This window comes from Pezoporus occidentalis, unplaced genomic scaffold (genome assembly GCF_034315485.1).
Source record: "Pezoporus occidentalis ecotype Australia unplaced genomic scaffold, CSIRO_AGI_Poc_V1 ctg21, whole genome shotgun sequence".
NCBI lineage: Eukaryota > Metazoa > Chordata > Aves > Psittaciformes > Psittacidae > Pezoporus > Pezoporus occidentalis.
In genome coordinates, this window is record NW_026913964.1 from 4,959,640 (window position 1) to 4,981,634 (window position 21,995).

General features: G+C 37.3%; 1 protein-coding gene across 1 annotated transcript in view; it reads right to left on the minus strand.

Annotated features, from left to right (window-relative positions):
* Nucleotides 1-21,995, minus strand: part of RYR3 (ryanodine receptor 3) — a 225,138-nt gene that overhangs the window by 148,070 nt on the left and 55,073 nt on the right. The window contains exons 4-10 of the mRNA XM_062619313.1: nt 15,296-15,370; nt 14,402-14,480; nt 11,567-11,679; nt 10,989-11,088; nt 7,377-7,470; nt 5,231-5,305; nt 4,242-4,398 (exon numbers count right to left, since the gene is read on the minus strand). Coding sequence (XP_062475297.1) covers nt 4,242-4,398; nt 5,231-5,305; nt 7,377-7,470; nt 10,989-11,088; nt 11,567-11,679; nt 14,402-14,480; nt 15,296-15,370 — 693 coding nt within the window. The remainder of the gene's footprint in view (nt 1-4,241; nt 4,399-5,230; nt 5,306-7,376; nt 7,471-10,988; nt 11,089-11,566; nt 11,680-14,401; nt 14,481-15,295; nt 15,371-21,995) is intronic.

The window sequence follows — 21,995 nt, forward strand, 5'->3', positions numbered from 1 at the left end:
ATGAAGTAGAATGAAATTACAAAACATTCCTTGGGGATACCATTACCATATCAAGACTATTGGGAAATAATGTCACATCATATTTACATGGACTGCACTATCACATACAGATAGGGATGAACTCTTTCAATACATATTTACTGTGAAGCCATTAAATGAAATGCAATAAAATAGCATAATTTCATAAACTGACAACAATTAATTATTTAGGTTTGCATAGCACCCTGAAGATTAAAACATTTTTCTGAAATATTACATCTGCATCTGCATCAAGAATCAAACACGAAGGAAAATCTCAATGAAAGAAATCAACAAGTGATCCAAATTAAGTTACTTTTAAAAAAATTGAGCCACACTGACCCTTTTGGACAACACTAAGCAAAGAAAAAACAAGATATTTTAATTTCAGAACCAAAATTTTTTTTGGGAGCCTGAAGGCTCTCTTCCCTTTAAGCAACACAGCATAAATTCTTCTTCATGATGTTCTGCTCCCTGTACTCTGTCCAGTTTGTCTAGGATTTCAGCCAAATCATTTGATAGCAGTGTGTAAAGACAGGGTGTATTTTCAAACAGCTGAGAAGTATAATCAGCAAAAGATTATCAGCAGAGAAGGGGAAAAACATCTCTTATCTGGATATTTGGACATATTTTTAGCAGCAGAATATCCAAACACTTTCTCGTACAAAACTCCCTCCTCACAACCTATTCTCAGTTTAACTCCCTCAGGCCATGAATGAATCAAGTTGAAGAAAATTAATCAATTCAAAGAAAACAAATCACATCATAGGTCTGGAAGATGGCAAAGGAAAAATAACAGTAATAAAAAAAAACAAAACACAGAAGAAGGAATGAACACAGGAACTCGAGGGCAAAGCTGTCAAAACTTACAAATTTCCCAGGGTAATATACTAGAAGACAGGCAAGATTTAGAAGATGAGAAAATTAATAGAGTCATAGATTCCTATGTGATAGAAGGAAAGTAAGCAACAGCAGTATGAACAGGACAAATAAACCTGTTTATAAACCAAATTTATAAAAATTTTTCAACAGTCCTCTTGTAAAAACTCTTGAAATCTCAAGTGTTTTTTACATACCCCGAAGAAGGGTAAGACAACCCAACTGCTGAACTCTTATTAAATCTAACCTACCTGAGTTAACTAAAATTGTATCTTTTGGTGTTGCACACTGGTATTGCATTAAAAGTACTTCCATAGCTACCCCAATTTAACAGTAGAAAAAAGATAAAAGTTCTACAAATGTGAGAGCAGAGGACTAATACGTTTAATTTACCTGTCCTGATAGTGGGCTTACTAAACTTTGTGTATTTTGTTGTATACACTTCTACAACCGAGTAGGCAAGGGGATAAAAAAAAGGAAAAGATAATTTTGCTTTCTCAATTCTCCCCCCATATAAAATAAGTAGGAAAAGAAAGCTTTAATACTGTGTTTAAAATGCAGTGTTTACTGGGAAATGATAATTGTAAAATACAAACTTACAAATAAATACTTGAACTGCTAGAGACGATTGTAAGTAAAGGATTCTGTAATATCTATAATTTTAAACTTTATGATTACTACTCAACTATTACGACATCCTAATGTCATGTTGAGCCCCTAAGATAGCTACATGCTGGCAGTAATATTAAAATATCAAATCCTTCTGCATGAGTCATCTGTGACTTTTCAATGTGTCAGAATGTTACTTACTCAGACTACACCAATAACTTCTTCATTGTTAATTGTATATACCATCATGAAAATAAAATATGAAACCTCAAATATTACTTCTAGGCTATAACAATTTAAAAACAAACAAGTATTTTTAAATACGCTCTTGTTCTTCACTGTATTTATTCTCCAAGAAATTTATAAGCAGAATCAAGGTTCTGCAGAGTACACTGAGCCAAGTACTGTGCTGGAATGAGAACATCCCATTTCAAAGCAGGATTCCATCTGCTGTAGGGAAACTGCTGCCTCTGTGGTCACAAGACATTATAGAACCACTGCCTTAAATATAAAGGTTAACATTTTAAAAGTTTATGGAAAGTAAGATCCACATTAAACCCAATAAAAGGCATAATTTGGGGGGTTCATTAGCATAATCTTTCACTTTTTTAAAAGCTCCCTTCTACTCTTATTTGTATAAGAATATATTAAGGAAATCTCTAATCTGAATTCCATAATTTAAAATATTTGTTTCAATTTCCAGTATTACCCAGCAAAAAGAAAAAAAAAACACCACAAAACCAAAAAACAACAGCGAAAGTAAATGCAGTATGAAGGCAATCACAGGTTTTGAAATGCAAGGAACACACCAACTGCTGAACTGGTATGTAACAATACTGAGTATGAATGGTTTTTTTTTCAACAAAAGCGTCTCAGTAACAACTACTTGAAAAATAAGGCTTTAAGTCATGTGTTACAGGCTCCTGAATACTCCAGATAGCTCCGCCTACTGGCACATATACTCTCTTTTTTTTTTTTTTCCACAAAATCCCTTTTGCTGGCTTCTAAACTGGAGAGAATACCTCAATGGAGAAATGTTTCATTTCCTTTTGGATACTCCACAGCAATGTATATTCACAGCAATCTGGTCTGAATTCAGTGTTGACCCCACCTGGAGGCTGGACTAGATGAATTCCCAAGGTTTAGAAAGATTCCTTTCTAATCAGAATTATTCCATGATTCTAAAGGATGGAAGTGCTGTAAACAGACACATATTCCAGAACCCTATTTTTAAAGATTTGTACATAGCTGGATAGGAAGGTATTAGACAGTTATCTTGAAATTCCCCTTAGTTCATGCCATGTTAAAGTCCAGGAAAGTGAAAACATTTCTTAATTGAAAAAATGAAGACGAGAAAACAAAGGTTTACAAGTACAAATATGCAGAAATTAAGATAATCACATTTGCATATATGTAGCCTAGCTATCAGTTCTACAGTTCTTTTCCTCTCAATCTGTATACAATCAGCACTTGGTTTTAAGATTGATTTCTTTCTTACAGTCCAAATCAACCTCTGAGGTTCTTTTGTTTCCAAAACCCCACCTTTCTTTCTTCAGGAAGAATTATCACTGCTTGTTCACCTCAACTTTGGAAACACTAATGCTTCTACTCATGGGCCTGTGCAGCTCTCACCTGCCCAGATAATAAACAACTATTCTTATTCTTGGCACAGAAAAAAGCAAGTTTATAACCTATTGTGAGATAAAAATACTCTTTCCTGTAGACGACAGCACAAATCCTAGTATGAAAAGGTGTTTAATTAGCATTTCATATAAAAATGTATATCAACAACTATTTTATGCACAAACACAGTAGAAGAGATGAATGCATTACAGAGTCATTACTGATTTCTGCATAATTAATTGCTAGTGAGTGCACCTTAAGCATTTTGGTGATTTAGACTCTGAATACTAGATCTCACCTACCATATACATAACTTTAAAGATTCCTTTTCACTGCTCTTCAGGGACCATAGAGCATTCAGAATTACACGGAACATTTAACTTCTCATACTTGATAAAAAACTCTACTGTAGCAGCTATAGCAACTATTTAGAAGTAGTATTATGAAATCATGTAAAAAATTTGCATCATCTTTGTTGTAAAAACCTTTCATTTTTTGGAAAAAAGTTGTTAAGTTTGCCTACCTCCATAATCATTCTTCATCCTCTCTCACTTGCAGTTTTTCTCAGCTGGAAATGATGAAAAAGCTAGTAGCATGCAATTAGCAGCTCACTAAGGAGTACAGTTTAAAAACACATGGCTTAGAAATCTGAATAAATTTTCCTTGCAGTTCACCTATCAGCACACTGCACAAAGAACAGCTAAGGCAGAATTTTGTCCAACTGAACTGAATTCAGTTGAATTCAATTATGACAGGTAGAGCTGGAATGAATAACATTCTAATGACATTCCAACTAAAATGGTTCTGTAGCGATTAAAGCATTCATATTAAAGTACTGTATCTTGCATTGTATTAGTACTCAATATTGTTTTTTTAACCTGTTAACTGTTTAGTTTACTCTAAAATTTATTCATCATCCCTTTTTTCTCCAAAGGAAACCTCTGTTACTCTTGACTCAGATTATTTACCTTTGTATTTAAATGTTTAATCTCTGTCAATTACTTCAATTTAAAAATTAAAAGTAATTTAGAAAGTCATTGAAAGATGAACAAATACAGATCTAGTATTTGAGTCCTCCACATTTAATACAAATTTGCATTGATGTTATTTACCTTTGATACTCTAAAACAAAAGGCAGTAGACGTTGTGTCCGACTTTTCTCTATCTAACATTGCAAGTCCTTCATCTTCGCTCAAAGCCAAGTACTTTCCTGTTGTAATATGTCGAAGGCGGAAAGGTTGTCCCCACCTGATGTTACTTCCGCTCCAGCTAAATGTATGAGACATCAAAACATAATTGATGAAATAAGCAACTAGTATTTCTATTTGGGCCCAAAAGGAGATTCAGAAAATAGAATGTGTTATATACATTCCCCTTTTTTGCTTTTGATTTCAGCATCTGCAGTGTAACAGATGCAAAACTATTAATACATTTTCAAAAGGCACCCTGGGAAGGAGTACAGCTTTAATATTCTTGTTTCGATACCCTCTCTCTGCTTTAGTAGGGTGTTACCTATGGTATCCATAAAAAAAATCCTACATGTTTCTGAAAAATACTAAAGTGTAAATTAACTACTATATTTCAGTTATTTTATTTGACTGCCTAAATAATCCAATTAAACCTAAGTGAGAACATTCCAAAGAACTATCCTACCTTATTGTGTATATTGAAATTTCACTTTCAACAAGTTAACAGATAACTGATCATCCAAGAGGGAGACACAAGTCTAAAAAAACCCACAAAAAACAACAAACACCTACATGGAATATTACTGTTTGGATTTCCACCCATGCTTCTGAAATTCCAAGTGAAAACTAGGAAAGCATTTTACTTTTGGACAGAAGTAATGTCTCAGGCAAACGAATCTCACAGGCAACACTGCTTTTAATATGGGACACAGATAAAAAGAAAAGTCTTAAAATACTGACATTCCCCATATGACTGTATCATGATAGATTACTTTTCATTATTTACCATGAACATACTACATATATAACAGGACAAGCATATCACTCATGTCCTGCCTTAAAGGTCTGTAGCAATCAAATTGCTGTTAACATAGCAAGAGTTGGTAACAAAATAGTTCAAAAAATATCAGTACCTTATTCGCAGGGGTTCTACTCTCCACAAAGACCTTGCTCGAACACAAGCTCCTCCGGTTTCATAAAGTACTTTCCTACTGAAAAGATTCAGAAGATCATCCTCTTGTGTTTATTTGTGCTACATACATTTACAACTTAATCCTCTTTAAACTGCGTAGGACTCCTCCCCGGCCCAAAAGTAACAATTTCCATTCTATTTGACCTCCTTAATTTCTCATTGGCCCAAATCAAACATTCCTTCAGTGAAGGAATACCATAGATAGATCTCTGTTCACATTTTATACTTCTTAAATCCTGTACAACCTAAATTCTCTAACCCTTTTCTATATGCAACACTGTATTAGCATTAGTGACCTGCTTTTACAGTAATGAAACTGCAAGTAAAAGAATTGCTGCTTATTCACAACGGCATCCATGTAACATTTTTCTTCATCTTCTTCTCGATTCTATCAATACACCCATCTTTTTCTGAGTTTTTCCCAAGCCTGTCTTTTTGATGTTAAGTAAGCCCACCCTTTCTATTTTCACCTGACCTATAATAAAAGACCTTAAGAGTCTTGACAGAGAATACTCTCTTGTGTGAGTTGTTAAGGGCTATTCTTTACTGAACCCTTCAGAAAAATAAATGTCTGTTCTAGAAAAGAGAAATTATCACTGTTGTCTTACTTAGCTTATTTAACAGCCCTAATAGAATGCATAGAACTGATTAAAAAAAGAGATAGAAATAAACACAACCATTTTCTACAGCTCTTTGTCCTGCTCCTTTTGCTATGTTATTTTTTCATGTATTCATCTTGTTTTGTATAATGTGAGCGTGACTCCTACAACTATGACACAGTACAAAGTTGGTCTTATGTCTATTACACAGCTCACAAATCCAAAAGATAGTACAACTCCAAATCATTAATCTTAGCACACTGTTATCACTATCAGTGATACAAATGAATATTTGAAAATGCTGAATTCACATGTTCTTATTTTAGGAATATAAATACATATATTTCATTCAGAAAAGTCAAAATTTTTTAATGTTACCCTTTTATGTATATAGTTTTAAAAACATAGAGCAGAGCTTAAGGCAGTAACACTAAATATATATCAAAAAGAACATACAGGCAATAGGACTATAAAATTATTTTTGGCTTTAACTGTAGCTGACTTCTGGATAAGTAACAGCAATAACAGCATTTCTGAATGTATTAAAAAGGATCAATACCTGCTTTAACCTTATTAAGACTGGCTGTTTATAATAGTCTTGAATATGAGATCTATTCAACACAAGGTATCTATATCTTAATACTTTCACTAGTACTTTTATACTTGCTATTCACATTTTCACACTCAGCACAAACTTTTCATCTTTTTTCTATACACATCTGAAAAGAATGGCAATAGAAAAAAAATCACCAGTGCTCTGACATTCAGTTTGGGTTTTATTTTGGCTTTGGAGCCTTTTTTACTCTACAGAAACATAAACATGGAAAATTTAGAGCTGAAAACTTTACTTCCCATAACTGAATGTTACTTGTGCTATCATACTACCTAGAGCATCACTTTTTTACCACAACTGGTACAGCTGAATATGATCTTACTTGTTAAATGTGATTTTTAATGCTGGGTGTTTTGTGTATCAAAATTATTACCTTGCTGTGCTTTTGATTATCAGCAAAATGAAAATTTAAATTCAAATGATAAATCAACATAAAATATAATGACTGTAGACCTAAGTTTAACACAAAAGTGATTTAGTCTAGGTAATTTAATTATTTTCACATATTAAAAAAATTTGGAAGAGCAAGAACTTGCAAAAAGGTGTAAAATATATAAAATATTGTTTAGGCTTTTTATTTATTTAATTCCCATCTTCCCTGCTAATGCTTGCTTACAGTAGTGCACATTAAAGATAAATAACATAACAGGCTGAAATCTCACTGGAAATCAACTACTTGAATTTCAGCAATCAAAGAAATCATGACTAATTTTCTGCTTAGTAGGTCTCAACTTCTTGTAACAATGTCACTGCCTAATTATAGACAGCTGTAAAGACTGTTTAATGCGTCTAAGCTCAAATTCAACTGACAATCAACAATCTACTTTTTTGAGAGAAGGAAATGTATAATAATGCATCACTGCACAACTACTTACTTGTGCTGTGAATCATTCTGATCTGTAGATGGAAGAGTCAAACACTCATCATGGCCATGGAAAAGACGTACTACATGCCCACCAAGAAGATATCCTGTAGAAGCAACACATTTACTCATTAGCTTTGACACTGACAATATAAAAATAACACCCTCAAAAAAAATTTAAAAAAACTCCAAAGACTGAGGTGAAATTTGTACTGTGAATTTTCTCTCATAACTGAATTAAATAAGAACAACAAACTTAGTATAACAAAATTATTTTTTAGTATTTCTTCCAATTAAAAATAATTCTGAAAAGTAAAACAAAAAGAAAGCACTTCAACATTTTAAAATCAGGATTCTGGAACAGAATAAGAAAATAAAAACTCCTGCAACTTCTGCAACAATTACTGTTTCGAAAACTGAATGCTTTAGGTAAAAGTTAAATCAAATGTGTACTACCATTTCCTCCCCCTTAATACAATTTAAATGTTCTCAATACAAAATAATTTGATGAGCTCATCGGTTTGTTTTGACATTCGTCATTCGTGTCAAAACTTAAACTGCATGGCAGTAGGAGACAGAGGACAAATAACCACTTAGCAGTTCTGAAGATTAAGTTTAATGGAAGCAAACTTTCCAATCCATTTAACACAAAGACTACAGGTCAAAACCAGGCACTTAGCATCAGAGAAAAAAGGAAAAGAAAAGAAAAGAAAAAAATGGTGTAGGAGGAGAATGATTCATCAGCCTCTCAGTCCAAACCGTTCTGACCTTGTAAGTGAAATTGATGCCTTTTAAAAGAACAAACACACATAAAGGAGAAAGGGTAGAAGGAAACCCTTCATACTGTACGCCTGATTCAATATAAATTAGTAAATTAGGGAAACAGTAACTGGCAATTATCCTGTTGGTGAGTCATACAAAGGTCAAAGCAATGAAAGAATGTTAAAAAAAAACAAACACAAAAACATTTCTGATCTTACTCTTCCATCACAGGTACTTGACACATCACAAAAAAGTATGCTGTCCAATTTCCAGTCCAATTTTAGACAGGAAATCCCACTTTCTCAATCTGTCCATGCAACCTGAGATAGGCTACTAAGCCTTGGGAAAAAACTGACACAGAAGACCTAATTCTCGGCTTACCCTACTCTATCCTTTTTTTTTTTTTCAGTTATTATTATGAAATTTTGAATCATATTTCTGATTCTGAGCTACACAGTACAGGAGCTGCAAGTACAGCAAAGGACCACTATGATGATTAAGAGACTTGGGGATCTCATACATGAGGAAAGGCTTAGAGAACTGGGACTGTTTGACCTGTAGAGAGAAGAGAGCCAGACTCTCTTCAGTGGTACCCAGTGACAGGCCCAGAGGTCATGGATACAAAATGAAAAACAGTAGGGTCTATCTGAACAACAGGAACCACTTTATCAAGGGTGCTTGGCAACTGGCACAGGTTGCCCAGAGAGGTTGTGGAGTCTCCCTCCTTAGAGGTGTTCAAAAGCTACTTGGACATAGCCCTGGACAATTTGCTCTTGGTGGCACTGCTTGAGCAGGCCCCTTCCAACCTCAACCACTGTGTGATTTCGTAATCATAACATTTAGCTGCCAAATCCTTCCTGTTACAGAAATCTAACATATACCACTGATCTTCCATAATCTCTGCATAGCTCATTATGCTTGCCACCTGTTAAAAATTTTAATTTCACTATCAGATTATTTACTATAGATTTTACTATACTATATTTTCCATTTGCTTGTTTTTTGTTTTTTTTTTTTGCCTGTGAAACCTGAGAACAGAAGGACTTTTCCAGAGTTAACCTCTACTCTATTTACAATGCATGCTGGCAGGGGACCAGATAGCCATTTATAAATATAGAGCTCCAGCATAACACGCTTCTTGCAGAAGCAATCAGAAAGTATAACAAGGAAAATCCATATCTCATATGCTTTTAAAATGAAAACCTACAAACACTTTGAGACAATGTTTTTTATGGGCCAGTGAACAGACATACTGTGGGATGCTGATTTAAACCACCTGGGGTTAAAAGGACCCAACCACAGCTCACATAAGCCTAGTGACTGTTAACACTATACAAAATCTACATTTTTTTGGCTTTAGTTATTGTGCAGCTCCTACTCTCCAAAATTAAACTGAACACAACAAAGTCATCTGTTGCTGTGTAGGGTTTGTGTGACAAAGTTTTGATTGCAGGGGGAGGGAAGGAAAGGAGGGGGCTACTGGTGTGGCTTCTATGAGAAGTTGCTAGAAGCTTCCCCGATGTCCAACAGAGCCAATGCTGGCTGGCTCCAAGACAGAACTGCCACTGGTGGAAGTGGCGATGGTGGAAGCGCCTCTAGGATAACATACTTAAGAACAGGAAATAATCTGCTGTGGATCAGCAGCCAAAGAGAGGAATGAGAATGTTTGAGAGCAACAGCTCTGCAGACACCAAGGTCGGTGAAGGAGAGGAGAAGGTTCTCCAGGCACTGGAACAGATATTCCCTTGCAGCCTGTGGTGCAGACCATGGTGAGGCAGGCTGTGCCCCTGCAGCCATGGAGGTCCACAGTGGAGCAGATCTCCTCCTGAAGTCCATGGAGGACCCCATGCCAAAGCAGGGAGATGCCCAAATAAGGCTGTGAGTCTGTGGGAAGCCTGCTCTGGAGCAGGCTCCTAGCAGGACCTGTGGCCTCACGGAGAATGGAGCCCACACTGGAGCAGGTTTGCTGCAGGACTTGTGACCCTGCAGGAGACCCACACTGGAGCAGCCTGTTCCTGAAGGACTGCACCTGACGGAAGAGACCTATGCTGAAGCAATGGAAGAGCGTGAGGAGTTCTCCCCCTCAGGAGAAAGGAGCAGCAAAGACAATGTGCCGTGAACTGACCATAACTCCCATTCCCCATCCCCCTGAGGCACTGACAGGGAGGAGATAGACAACGCATGCGTAAAGTTAAGCCCTGGAAGAAGGGAGGGCTGGGGTGAAGGTATTTTAAGATTTGGTTTTATTTCTTGTTATCCTAGTCAGATATGACTGGTAACAAATTAAGCTAATTTCTCCAAGTCAAGTCTGTTTTACTCGTGATGGTAACTGGTGAATGTTCTCCCTATCCCTACCTCAACACATGAGCCTTTTGCCTTTTGTTACATTTTCTCTCCCCTGACCAGCTGAAGAGGAGAGTGACAGAATGGCTTTGGTGGATACCTGGCCCAAGCAGGGTCACAACGCCACAGCTGCACTCCCCCTCCTAATCTCTCATGCAGCTTTTTATCCTTTCCTATTCTAAAGTTGCAGCACTTATTTATCTTTTCTACAGTTAACTTGGCTGATGTAGCTGTATTTCCTCATTTTCCCTTTCATTATTCTCCTGTGCTTATTTTCTTTATTTGCATTAAACTCTCTGGTTTGATATTTTAAGGGTATTTTAGTTTTAAGGTTGTTTTTTTTTTGTTGTGGTGTTGGTTTTTTTGATTGGTTGTTTGTGTTTTGTTTGTTTTTTTTCTGGCTTGGTTTGTCTTTTTTTTGTTTTCTGTTTGGTTTTTTTTTTTTAATTATGTCTCTTTATGAAAAGCAATACAAAGTAATCTAAAGTAAATACATTTCTAAATAAGCAAAATGACAAACCTTCTGTAATACTGCTTCCTGAGCATGTAGGATGTACATTCCATAGCGTCTGCATAAAGGAGGCATCCACCTGAATACCTCCATTTGATATGGAGAGATGCTGAAACAAGGCAACAGTAACAAGAAACAGTGAAATTTATTAACTTAAAAATATTTTGCATATTGATTTCTCAACAAAATACAAATATATGATCAAGTAAATATACTAATATTCTTTAAAAAGAGTAGTCACTCGCTCTTAAAATTAACTCTTCTAAATCTAACCAGCAGACTCCAGCTGCATCTTAGAAATCTTCCACAGTTACAAAAGGAAAAACTTCCCAAAACAGAAAATGCTGAAGTACGCCTTGGGGTAAAGGCATGGAAATAGTCTTGTTTTGGGGAAGGGGGAAACCTTTCCCTGAGGTAAAATAAATAAATAAATAATAATTTTAAAAAAGCTCATTACAACTGGGCATTATTCCCCACATGAGAAAAAAAAAAAAATCATTCATAGGAATCCCAACCATTTTCCCCAACTCCTCATAGCACTTTTTGTTTTCCCACCATGTGTCCACTTGCTAAACAAGCAAACCTACCAGGTATCTTTCCGAGGACACACTGACCAAGATAAGATCATCACCTATTCGAACTTTTTCTCCTTCTGACCTTTGTTTAGAAGCAGGGTGTATTGTCCACCAGCATGCCTCACCTAAAGAACAGAGACACTTATTGAGTATATACAAAACAGACAACTCTCAGACAGCTTAAGGCTATCTTTATGCGACATTGAAATACTGCAATAAAGAATTGTTTTATAAGACATTCACCTTCTAGTACCACCTCATTCCTCTTTTCAATCCATTACTTTTTCTTTTCTTTCCTTGAAACATTGTCAACCACTCTTTGCCATCATTGAAGCTAATATTTCTCTTTGCATGTTTTTTTTTAAAGCAACTAACCACTTACAAAACATTGCTCGGAACTGCCCTCACTTCCAGGATCTCACTGCCAGCTAATTGCTGACAGTTACCTCAGTCTTAATTATCACCTTGTATCTCTTCTTTTGCTTAATGTTCATATTTAATTCACCATCTTCTGTATCATTTCCACTCTAAGCTACATTTATGCTGTAGAATATAGAATTTTGAAATAAATACTCCGTAACTTTACAGTATTACTATACTACAAATACCAGTTTTGGGAGCAGTTCCATTAGCACTACAGACCTTATAACTACAGGATAGATAAACCTAAGGGTGATAATCACAGAACATTTCTTACACATTAACTTTAATATTCCAGATTACTTTGCACACACACCCATGCACACACCAAGTCTGAGAAGATTACCTAATTCATTCCACAATTTCACACGCTTCAGGGTTTAGTTAAGACCCTGAAGTTAAATACAGCTTTCTCACTGGGCAATGCAGTGGGAGAAAATGAAACAAGTAAAATTGGTAGCATAAGACAAAAATCTGTTTGATCAACTAAAAAATTTCATGTAATACCTTCTTAAAATTTGAAGGTTATGAAGCTAATTATAAAGAAGACAATAAATAAATTTTACATCCCTTAAGTATGAAGTGCTAAATCTTTAAAAGAAAGTAATTTTAAATATCTAGTGGCTTTTCACTCAACACCTGTTAGGTGAAGAATACTTCCTTCAGCTGAAATTGATTCAATAGGACAGTTTCATGGTGGGGTAAGTAGGGCAAGGGGAAGTGACTGTATGGTGTTCAGTTTACAAGCATGCAGTAATTACCAAAATCCCCTGTACAGAACCAGAATTAAGTATTCCTTTCGTGTGTTGCTTTTTATATCTTACCTATGTGTACAAGGTGTTTTTTTTGTATATGTACAGTTAAGCAAATACCACTATGAGACAACTACAGATATTCATTACAAAACCTCTGAACACATGCACAATAACTCTGAAAAAACCCTATAGAATTATATAGACAGATTTCACCGAACAGAGAAATAGAACACATACATTCTGTTTAGCAACGTGCCTAAAGAAAATAGTCTCCATCTAAGGCAACAACTAAAGATATAATCAAGTAACAAGCTGCTAAGATCTGCCTGAGACATATATAATATAATATTCTATGGCTACAAATAACTGAAAGACAAATTTCACTCATTCATAACAGAAGGTCATATATAGTCAAAGCCACCTGAAAAGTTTCAAAAATCATGGTCCACAAACATTTTGACACCTACATTAGCAATACCCTTTCATCATCCATTGGTCTATTTTGATTTTAATTTCTTTTCAAAATAATGAATTGCAATTGAAAGGACAAGTTTATATTAATACAACTGGCATTTCTTTATTGGAAGTTTGTATACAGTGCAATCTCTATACAGGCACTTAGATTTTCCCTTCAAGGTACATGTCTAGGCCTGGGTACTACAGGGTAACTTGTCACTTTCTGATGAGCACCCATTGCTTTCAGTAACCATTGACACTACGTATATACAGCATCATGTAAACCTATTTGTGCTCTTTGTGGCCAGGTTGCTTTTAAATTCATTTAACATAGCTCCCAGTGGCATCTCATAATTTATATGGGATTTCATGGAAGCACAATCATTTTTACTATATTTCTGTCAGAAGCACTGCTACTGGCAGTGCTCCTGGAAATCTACTAATTAGATTTTAAAACCTTCTCATCATTTCTTGTTTGTAACATATCTCTTCCACTCTGACTCATTATAATTTTGCTCCACTTTATGCTTCTATTTTTCTTCAGCTTTTTTAGCAATGTGTTGATTACATTTTTTCTGGTTTCCTGCATTTTAAGTTGCATACTTCTTTTGCTGTTCGGTTACATATATATGCTGAATGCACCTATATATGGCTTTTCTGTACTCTAATTATATTGAAAGTGCTGAACCACACACATCAGAAAACAAACACATTGAATTTATTCAATTGCATTTTTTTACGTTGACCATTATCACCAGTATCATTGCAGTTGTGGTAACTCAAAGGGACTCTCATATTCTTACACAAAGTCAGTAGAATCATAGAATCATAAAATAGTTAGGGTTGGAAAGGACCTTAAGACCATCTAGTTCCAACCCCCCTCCCATGGGCAGGGACACCTCACACTAAACCATGTTGCCTTGTCGCCCAAGGCTCTGTCCAACCCAGCCTTGAACACCAACAGGGATGAAGCATTCACAGCTTTCTTGGGCAACCCATTCCAGTGCCTCACCACCCACACAGTAAAGAACTTTTTCCTTATCTCTAACCTGAACTTCCCCTGTTAAATTATCAAAAGTCATCAGTATTGACAGTCATCACTTTCTCTAATGAACACAAACATAACATTCATAAGCTTACAGTGTCACCAACTTCAACACCTCTTCTAAAACAAGAAATGTGTGACACGTTTTCTGTTAAAAATAACTTGCCATACCTGCTGCATTTTCTCGCAGTCCCACATCAAATGCAAGTTTATCTGTCTGGGATCTTGATGATGTTAAACATGTCAAATACTGCAAAACAGTAAAATTATTGAAAACAAAACCCCATCAGTATCCACAAAAGCACATGCTAAATCAATACATTCGCATGGAGTCACATGGCTCTATCTTACAATCAGCCTGTGCTCAATTTTTTAAAATTAATTAAGCATGAAGCTTCATGTATATAAGCTCTTCCTTACTTGAAAACATCAAAACACTTTTCCTCTTCAGCAGTATTCCTCTGTGAAGTTTAGCTTCTACTTTCCAAAGTTTCACATAGTTCAGCAGAGAGGAACAGGCAAACAACTTATTACAGAATTATTGTAATATATTTTCTTCATGACAACTTCACTTAGGTATAATTACATGGGCCCTAGTAAGTCAAAGGCCCACAACAGTAAAAAATTTCCAGTTGTACAATGTAGTGAAACAAAATTTATATAAAAGTAGCCTGAAGATAGCATGTTTGTGGGCATAGTCTCTGGGAACTATGGGATGTTAAAAGAATCAACTTACAAAATATGATGGAAAAAAATAACACAACACAATGAATTCATTTGTGATAGCTAATGGAATTATCATTAAAATGGATTCTTTAATGACACAGAAATAATCCTTGGGTAAAGGAGCTTTTCAGCTACATTTCTGAGTGAAATGGATTGAAGAATCTGAATTTAAAATATATGGGCCACTTCCATTGTGCTGAAACACAATAACCTATTTTCTTATCTAGTGCAGAAGAGAACTTAGAAACAACTTTCTTCCAAATTTATGTATTTTTGACTTAGATAAAAATATGTTTATTTGAATTTCATGTTATTCTCTGCAAGTGCTCATTCACTTACCATTTCACTAAACGAATGTCGAAGTAGTATAGCATGGCCATACAGCAGGGTTCTGTGTCCAGCCCCTTGAGCTGCCTACAGAACATGACAGAGAATGTCAGAACACTGAACTGTGTGGACTATGATCACAATTATGTAATAGCACAGGGAACTACCACAGTTCAAGTAATAATTGCAAATAACCAAGCAAATTATGAAATGGATGCGCTGGGCAAAAAACATAATTATGAAGTAGCTACAGCATTAGCCAAATATCTGCCAAGGGAACAAATATTTGGTCAAAGACTCTTATTGTGACCTACTTTTTATTATGAGTAAAACCACAGCATTAAAAAAACAAACAAAAAAAAAAGTTTCAAATAAAGATACTACTTACCTTTCTTATAAACTTCTCAGAGGCATTAAAAAAAGAAAAGTAGCAAAATAAATATACATACATACACAAATTGAAATCTGAAAGAGGAAAAATGCACCCATTGTCCAGAATAGTTCAAGCACATATGAAGGATACGTTCTTGCTAGGATTAATGTTATCTTAAGCATTTGCCAGATTAATTAGAGCAACACCATCCATAATTTCAACCAAGCACAGATATTAGTTTTGATATGGAAATTTATGACTAGATCAGGGAGAGGCAAAACTAGATTTTCCATATGCTTCCTTTAGAGAATTTGACACCATCATTTCAGCTGCTTTTGGTGACCAGAAGAAAATAAATTCAAAGGAAAGAATCTTAACAAGAATGTTACCTATGGAACAACAGACAACAAGCTTTACACCTTTTCAAGTCTGCTCCTCTCAGCTTTTTTCTGCATCTACTATCTTGCTTCCTAGTTATTTATAAATAACAAGACCATTCAAACTTAAATGAACAATATGACCAAGAAATTAAATCCTTGATTTATTGTGGTACTTTCCACTGAAACTAAGATTTTTTATTATTCTTTTTTTTTTTTCCTCCAGATTATACATGAAGCACTTTTTTAGGAATGTGATCTCCAAATCTTGCAGATTTATGGATATCATGGTTAATGTTGGCATTAATTAAACTATGTTAGGCAACCTTATACTTATTTTTTTTCTCTCAGTCCTGATCATAACATTTGCACCTTGTATGTCTTGAGTAAGAAGAAAAGGTCTAACATCAGAATCCCAATAATAAGTCAGAAATCACTGATTTAAGAATGTCTAACTTCTGATGTTATAGCTTGAAACTCTTTTCACACAGAGCTTTTTCTTCATTTAAAAGAGCATTTTCTTTATGGTCTTACTGTTTCAGGTATATTTAGACAATTGTTGAATATGAAAGCTGATTCTCCAAAATATAATTTTAGAACAAGGATCGTCTCTCTAGTGTGTTATATATTGCTATAGGGGATTGCCTTTAAGGTCAGTTCTTTTCCTTGGATTCATGTGAAAGGGACCAAGATAACTAAAGTGCAGTTCGAGGAACTCAGATAATGGTTACACATGTATAGGTAAATGATTTTGCAATCTATGAACAACACATCAGTTAAACTACCAATTAGGTCAATAGGTTTATATGCTACGTACAACTTGTGTTCTACAGAAGTACAATTTAGAAGATATCAAGCTGAGGAAGCTACCACATTCTGTAGCTCAACATATAGAATGCTTAATCATAATCAAAAGATTAAAAATGAAATGCTATTTGTCAAAACAAAGAATAAAAGTCTAAAAGCAATTCAGCAGAGGTCTTTTATTACACCCACAATAGAATAAATATCCTATTTTCCTAGGTAATAGCAAACACATTAAAAATTAGGGATTTGGGACCTGGTTATCCTGGAACTTCATGTCATACACAGTAAATTTTATTGAGAAATTTCTCAGAATTATATGGATACTATGTGTACTCTCCTTCACAATATGATCCACATAATCAAGTAAAATTTCGCAGTACACCCAGAAGAAAACTAAAAAACCTCTAAACCTAGATAACAATTTTGGACCTGCATAGATAATGCATTAGGTTATTGGAAAAAATTGGAGACAAATATAAGAGAGCTATTGTTGGTTATTCAGAGAACACAGCATACTTTTAGATATCATCATAGAATCATAGAACAGTTAGGGTTGGAAAGGACCTTAAGGTCATCTAGTTCCAACCCCCCTGCCATGGGCAGGGACACCTCACACTAAACCATGTCACCCAAGGCTCTGTCCAACCTGGCCTTAAACACCACCAGGGATGGATCATTCACAACTTCCCTGGGCAACCTATTCCAGTGATTCACCACTCTTACAGTAAAGAATTTCTTCCTTATATCCAATCTAAACTTCCGCTGTTTTAGTTTTAACCCATTACCCCTTGTCCTACCAGTACTGTCCCTAAGGAACAGTCCACTCCCAGCATCCCTATAGTGCCCCTTCAGATACTGGAAGGCTGCTATGAGGTCTCTACGCAGCCTTCTCTTCTCCAGGCTCAACAGCCCCAACTTTCTTAGCCTATCTTCATACAGGAGGTGCTCCAGTCCCCTGATCATCCTTGTGGCCCTCCTCTGGACTTGTTCCAACAGTTCCATGTCCTTTTTATGTTGAGGACACCGGAACTGCACACAATACTCCAGGTGAGGTCTCACAAGAGCAGAGTAGAGGGGCAGGATCTCCTCCTTCGACCTGCTGGTCACACTCCTTTTGATGCAGCCCAGGATATGATTGGCTTTCTGGGCTGTGAGCGCACACTGAAGCCGGCTCATGTTAAGTTTCTCATCAACCAGCATCCCCAAGTCCTTCTTCACAAGGCTGCTCTGAATCTCTTCTCTGCCCAACCTGTAGCTGTGCCTGGGATTGCTCCGACCCTGGTGTAGGACCTTGCACTTGTCATGGTTAAACCTCATGAGGTTGGCATCAGCCCACCTCACAAGCGTGTCGAGGTCCCTCTGGATGGCATTCCTTCCCTCCAGGGTATCAACCGAACCACACAGCTTGGTGTCATCGGCAAACTTGCTGAGGGCGCACTCAATCCCACTGTCCGTGTCAGCGACAAAGATGTTAAACAAGACCGGTCCCAACACCAATCCCTGAGGGACACTACTCGTTACTGGTCTCCAGCTGGACACTGAGCCATTGACCACAACTCTTTGTGTGCGGCCATCCAGCCAGTTCCTTATCCACCGAGTGGTCCACCTATCAAATTGATGTCTCTCCAATTTAGAGACAAGGATGTCGTGTGGGACAGTGTCAAAAGCTTTGCACAAGTCCAGGTAGATGACATCAACTGCTCTACCCATCCATCAGTTCCGTATTCTCATCATAGAGGGCCACCAAATTGGTCAGGCAGGATTTCCCCTTAGTGAAGCCATGCTGGCTGTCACCAAGCACCTTGTTGTTTTTCATGTGCCTTAGCATACCTTCCAGGAGAGTCTGCTCGCAGATTTTGCCAGGCACGGAGGTGAGATGACTGGTCTGTAATTCCCCGGGTCATCCATTTCCCCTTCTTGAAAATGGGGGTTATATTTCCCTTTTTCCAGTCGTCAAACTTCACCTGACTGCCACAATTTCTCAAATATGATGGCCAGTGGCTTAGCAACTTCATTCGCCAGCTCCTTCAGGACCCACGGATGGATTTCATCAGGTCCCATGGACTTGTGTACATTCAGGGTTTTAAGATGGTCTTGAACCAGATCCTTTCCCACAGTGGGCGCAAGGTCTTCATTCTCACAGTCCCTGCATCTGCCTTCCAAGATTTGGGTGGTGTGGTCAGAGCATTTGCCAGTGAAGACCGAGGCAAAGAAGTCATTAAGAACCTCAGCTTTCTCCAAATCCAGGGTAGCCAGTTCTTCTGGTAGCTTCTGGATGGAGCCTACGTTGTCCCTACTGTCTTTTATTCACTACGTACCTATAGAATCCCTTCCTGTTGTCCTTAACATCCCTAGCCAACTTTAATTCCAAATGGGCCTTAGCTTTCCTAACCTGGTCCCTAGCTTCCCGGACAACATCCCTGTATTCTTCCCAGGCCACCTGTCCTTGCTTCCACTTATTATAGGCCTCTTTTTTCATTTGAATTTTCCTCAGCAGTTCCTTATCCATCCAAGGAGGTCTTCTGGCCCTTCTGCTGCACTTCCTTATAGCTGGGATGCAGCACTCCCAAGCTTGTAAAAGGCTTATTAGAAACAATAAATAAAAAAAAAATACAAAAGCTACTCCAAAATATGTCATCCATTAAAAAATTGTTTAATAATATATCCTGCAGGAACTTACCCCTGCTTGGCGAAGAAAACCAGAAAAACATTATGTAACAGAGTATACAATACTTCTTTCATAAATTACAACGCTTTTTTAATCAACAAGGAAAACCTTAACAGCAAAATCAACTGTAATTACAAACAGGTTGCCAGAAGAAAATTACATGTATTCAATATGTAACAAATATAGGCATACTGAGAGCAAGCAATAAAGCACCTCATGCTATTTTTTTTACTGAAAGCTTTTAAGTGAATCACCAGTATTTTTAAGGCTGACTCATTAAAAAAAAAAACAAACAAAAAAAAAACACCACAAAACAACAACAACAACAAAGTAACAAACCCCAAAAACAACAAACCCCCCAAATCTAATAAGCTACATTCTTCCTCTAGAAAAATCTGAAACAGCAGAACTCTTCCAAACTAAGTTTAATATGGAAAGCAATCCAATGGAATGATAGACTGGTAGAACCAATGCCTGACTAACCTTTTGGTGAAGAAATATTTCCAACTACCAAACCTAAACTTCCCCTGACACAGCTTGAGTCTATTGACTCTTGTCCTATCACTTGTTATTTGGGAGACCAGCCACCTCCCCACTCCACCTTCCTTTCAGGTAGTTGTAGAAAGCAATAAGGTCCCCACTGGGCCTTCTCTTCTCCAGACGTTCCTCATAAGACTTGTGCTTTAAGCCCTTCACCAGCTTTGTTGTCCTTCTCTGGGCCCGCTCCAGCAACTCAGTATCTCTCTTGTAACGAGGGGCCCAGAACTGAACATAGTATTTGAGTATTTCTGATAGAGGGTGGGATGCTGTTGGCCACCTTGACTGCCTGGGCACAAGTTGGCTCATGTTCAGCTGGCCATCAATCAGCCTCTCCAGGGTCCTTTCCACCGAGCAGCTTTCCAGCCACTTTTCCCCAAGCCTGTGGCATTGCATGGGGCTGTTGTGGAGCAACTGCACGATCTGGCAATTTGCCTTGTTGAACCTCATACAGTTGACCTCAGTCCATCGATCCAGTCTGTCCAGCTCCCTCTGCAGAGCCTTCCTACCCTCAAGCAGATCAGCACTCCCATCCAATTTGGTGTTGTCTGCAAATTTACTGAGGTTGCACTCAACCTTCTCATCCAGATCATCAAAAATATATTAATCAAGACTGGCCCCAGTACTGAGCCCTGAGGGACACCACTAGTGACCAGTCGCAACTAGATGTGACACCATTTACCACCACTCTTTGGTCACTACCATGCAGCCAGTTTTTATCCCAGTGAAGAATCAATTTCTCCAGGCCACAAGCAGCCAGTTTCTCTAGGACAACACTCTGGGAGACACTGTAAAACATTTTTCTAAGGTCCAAATAGACAATGCCTACAGCTTTTCCCTCATCAACCAGTGAGGTCACCTTGTCTTACCAGATGAGTTCAGTGTATGAATCTGCAATAATTCTCTGTCCTGGGTTCATCAGTAGCAGTCATTTTTCTCAGTCTTAGTGCTATGTTTTTGACTTTCAGCCTGGGAACAGCGCTGATAACACTGATGTTTTTAGTTGTTGCTCAGCAATGTTTACTCTGACCAAAGACATTCTGAGTCTCATGCTCTGCCAGGGAGGAGGGGAAGGCAAGAGGAAGCAGAGACAGGACACCTGACCCAAACTAGCCAAAGAGGTGTTCTATACCACAGCACGTCATGCCCACTATATAAACTGGGGGCAGTTACCTGGCAGGGCTAGATCACTGCTTGGGTCAGGCTGGGTATTGGTCAGCGGGTGGTGAGCAGTTGTATTTTCTCTTCCCTTGTTATTTCTCTTCTCATTAGTATTACTCATGGTAGCAGCAGTGGTTTGTGTTACACCTTAGTTACTAAACTGTTCTTGCCTCAACCCGTGGGAGTTGTTACATTCTTTCAATTCTCCCTCCCATCCCTCCAGAAGCAGGGGAAGAAGAAGGGAGGGAGTGAGCGAGCGGCGGCATGGTTCTGAGTTGCCGGCTGGGCTTAAACCACGACATTCTCTCAACAAGAAAGATGATTTCTCATTAGAAATTACTTTATTCCACCAAGTGTACTATGCAAACAGCATTCACAATCTATATATCTTAGGGTGTTTTAAGACACGGTCTGTAGTTTATCCTAAACTACTCTTGTAAACTTATGGCCACTATACATAGATTAAATACAAAATCTGTCTCGTTATTTTAGCCTGTGGAACTACACCTAACTTAGAGAATTAAATAAGCATAAACCACACAGTAGCAATGCTCCCCCTATGAGTGCATACACACACTTCTATATGAATATGGTTTACATATCTTGCTGTTTGCCCTGGGTTTAGCAGTAGCAGTGAATTTTAGTCCTGGCCCAGCCCAGTCAGAACTTTTACATATTGTAGAGGGAGACAAAGTTCCCGTGGTGCATATAAAGAATTTGCTGGGGAAGACAGTCTGGGTTATTCCTGCTTCAGGTAAAGGCAAACCCACTCGTGGGATTGCTTTTGCT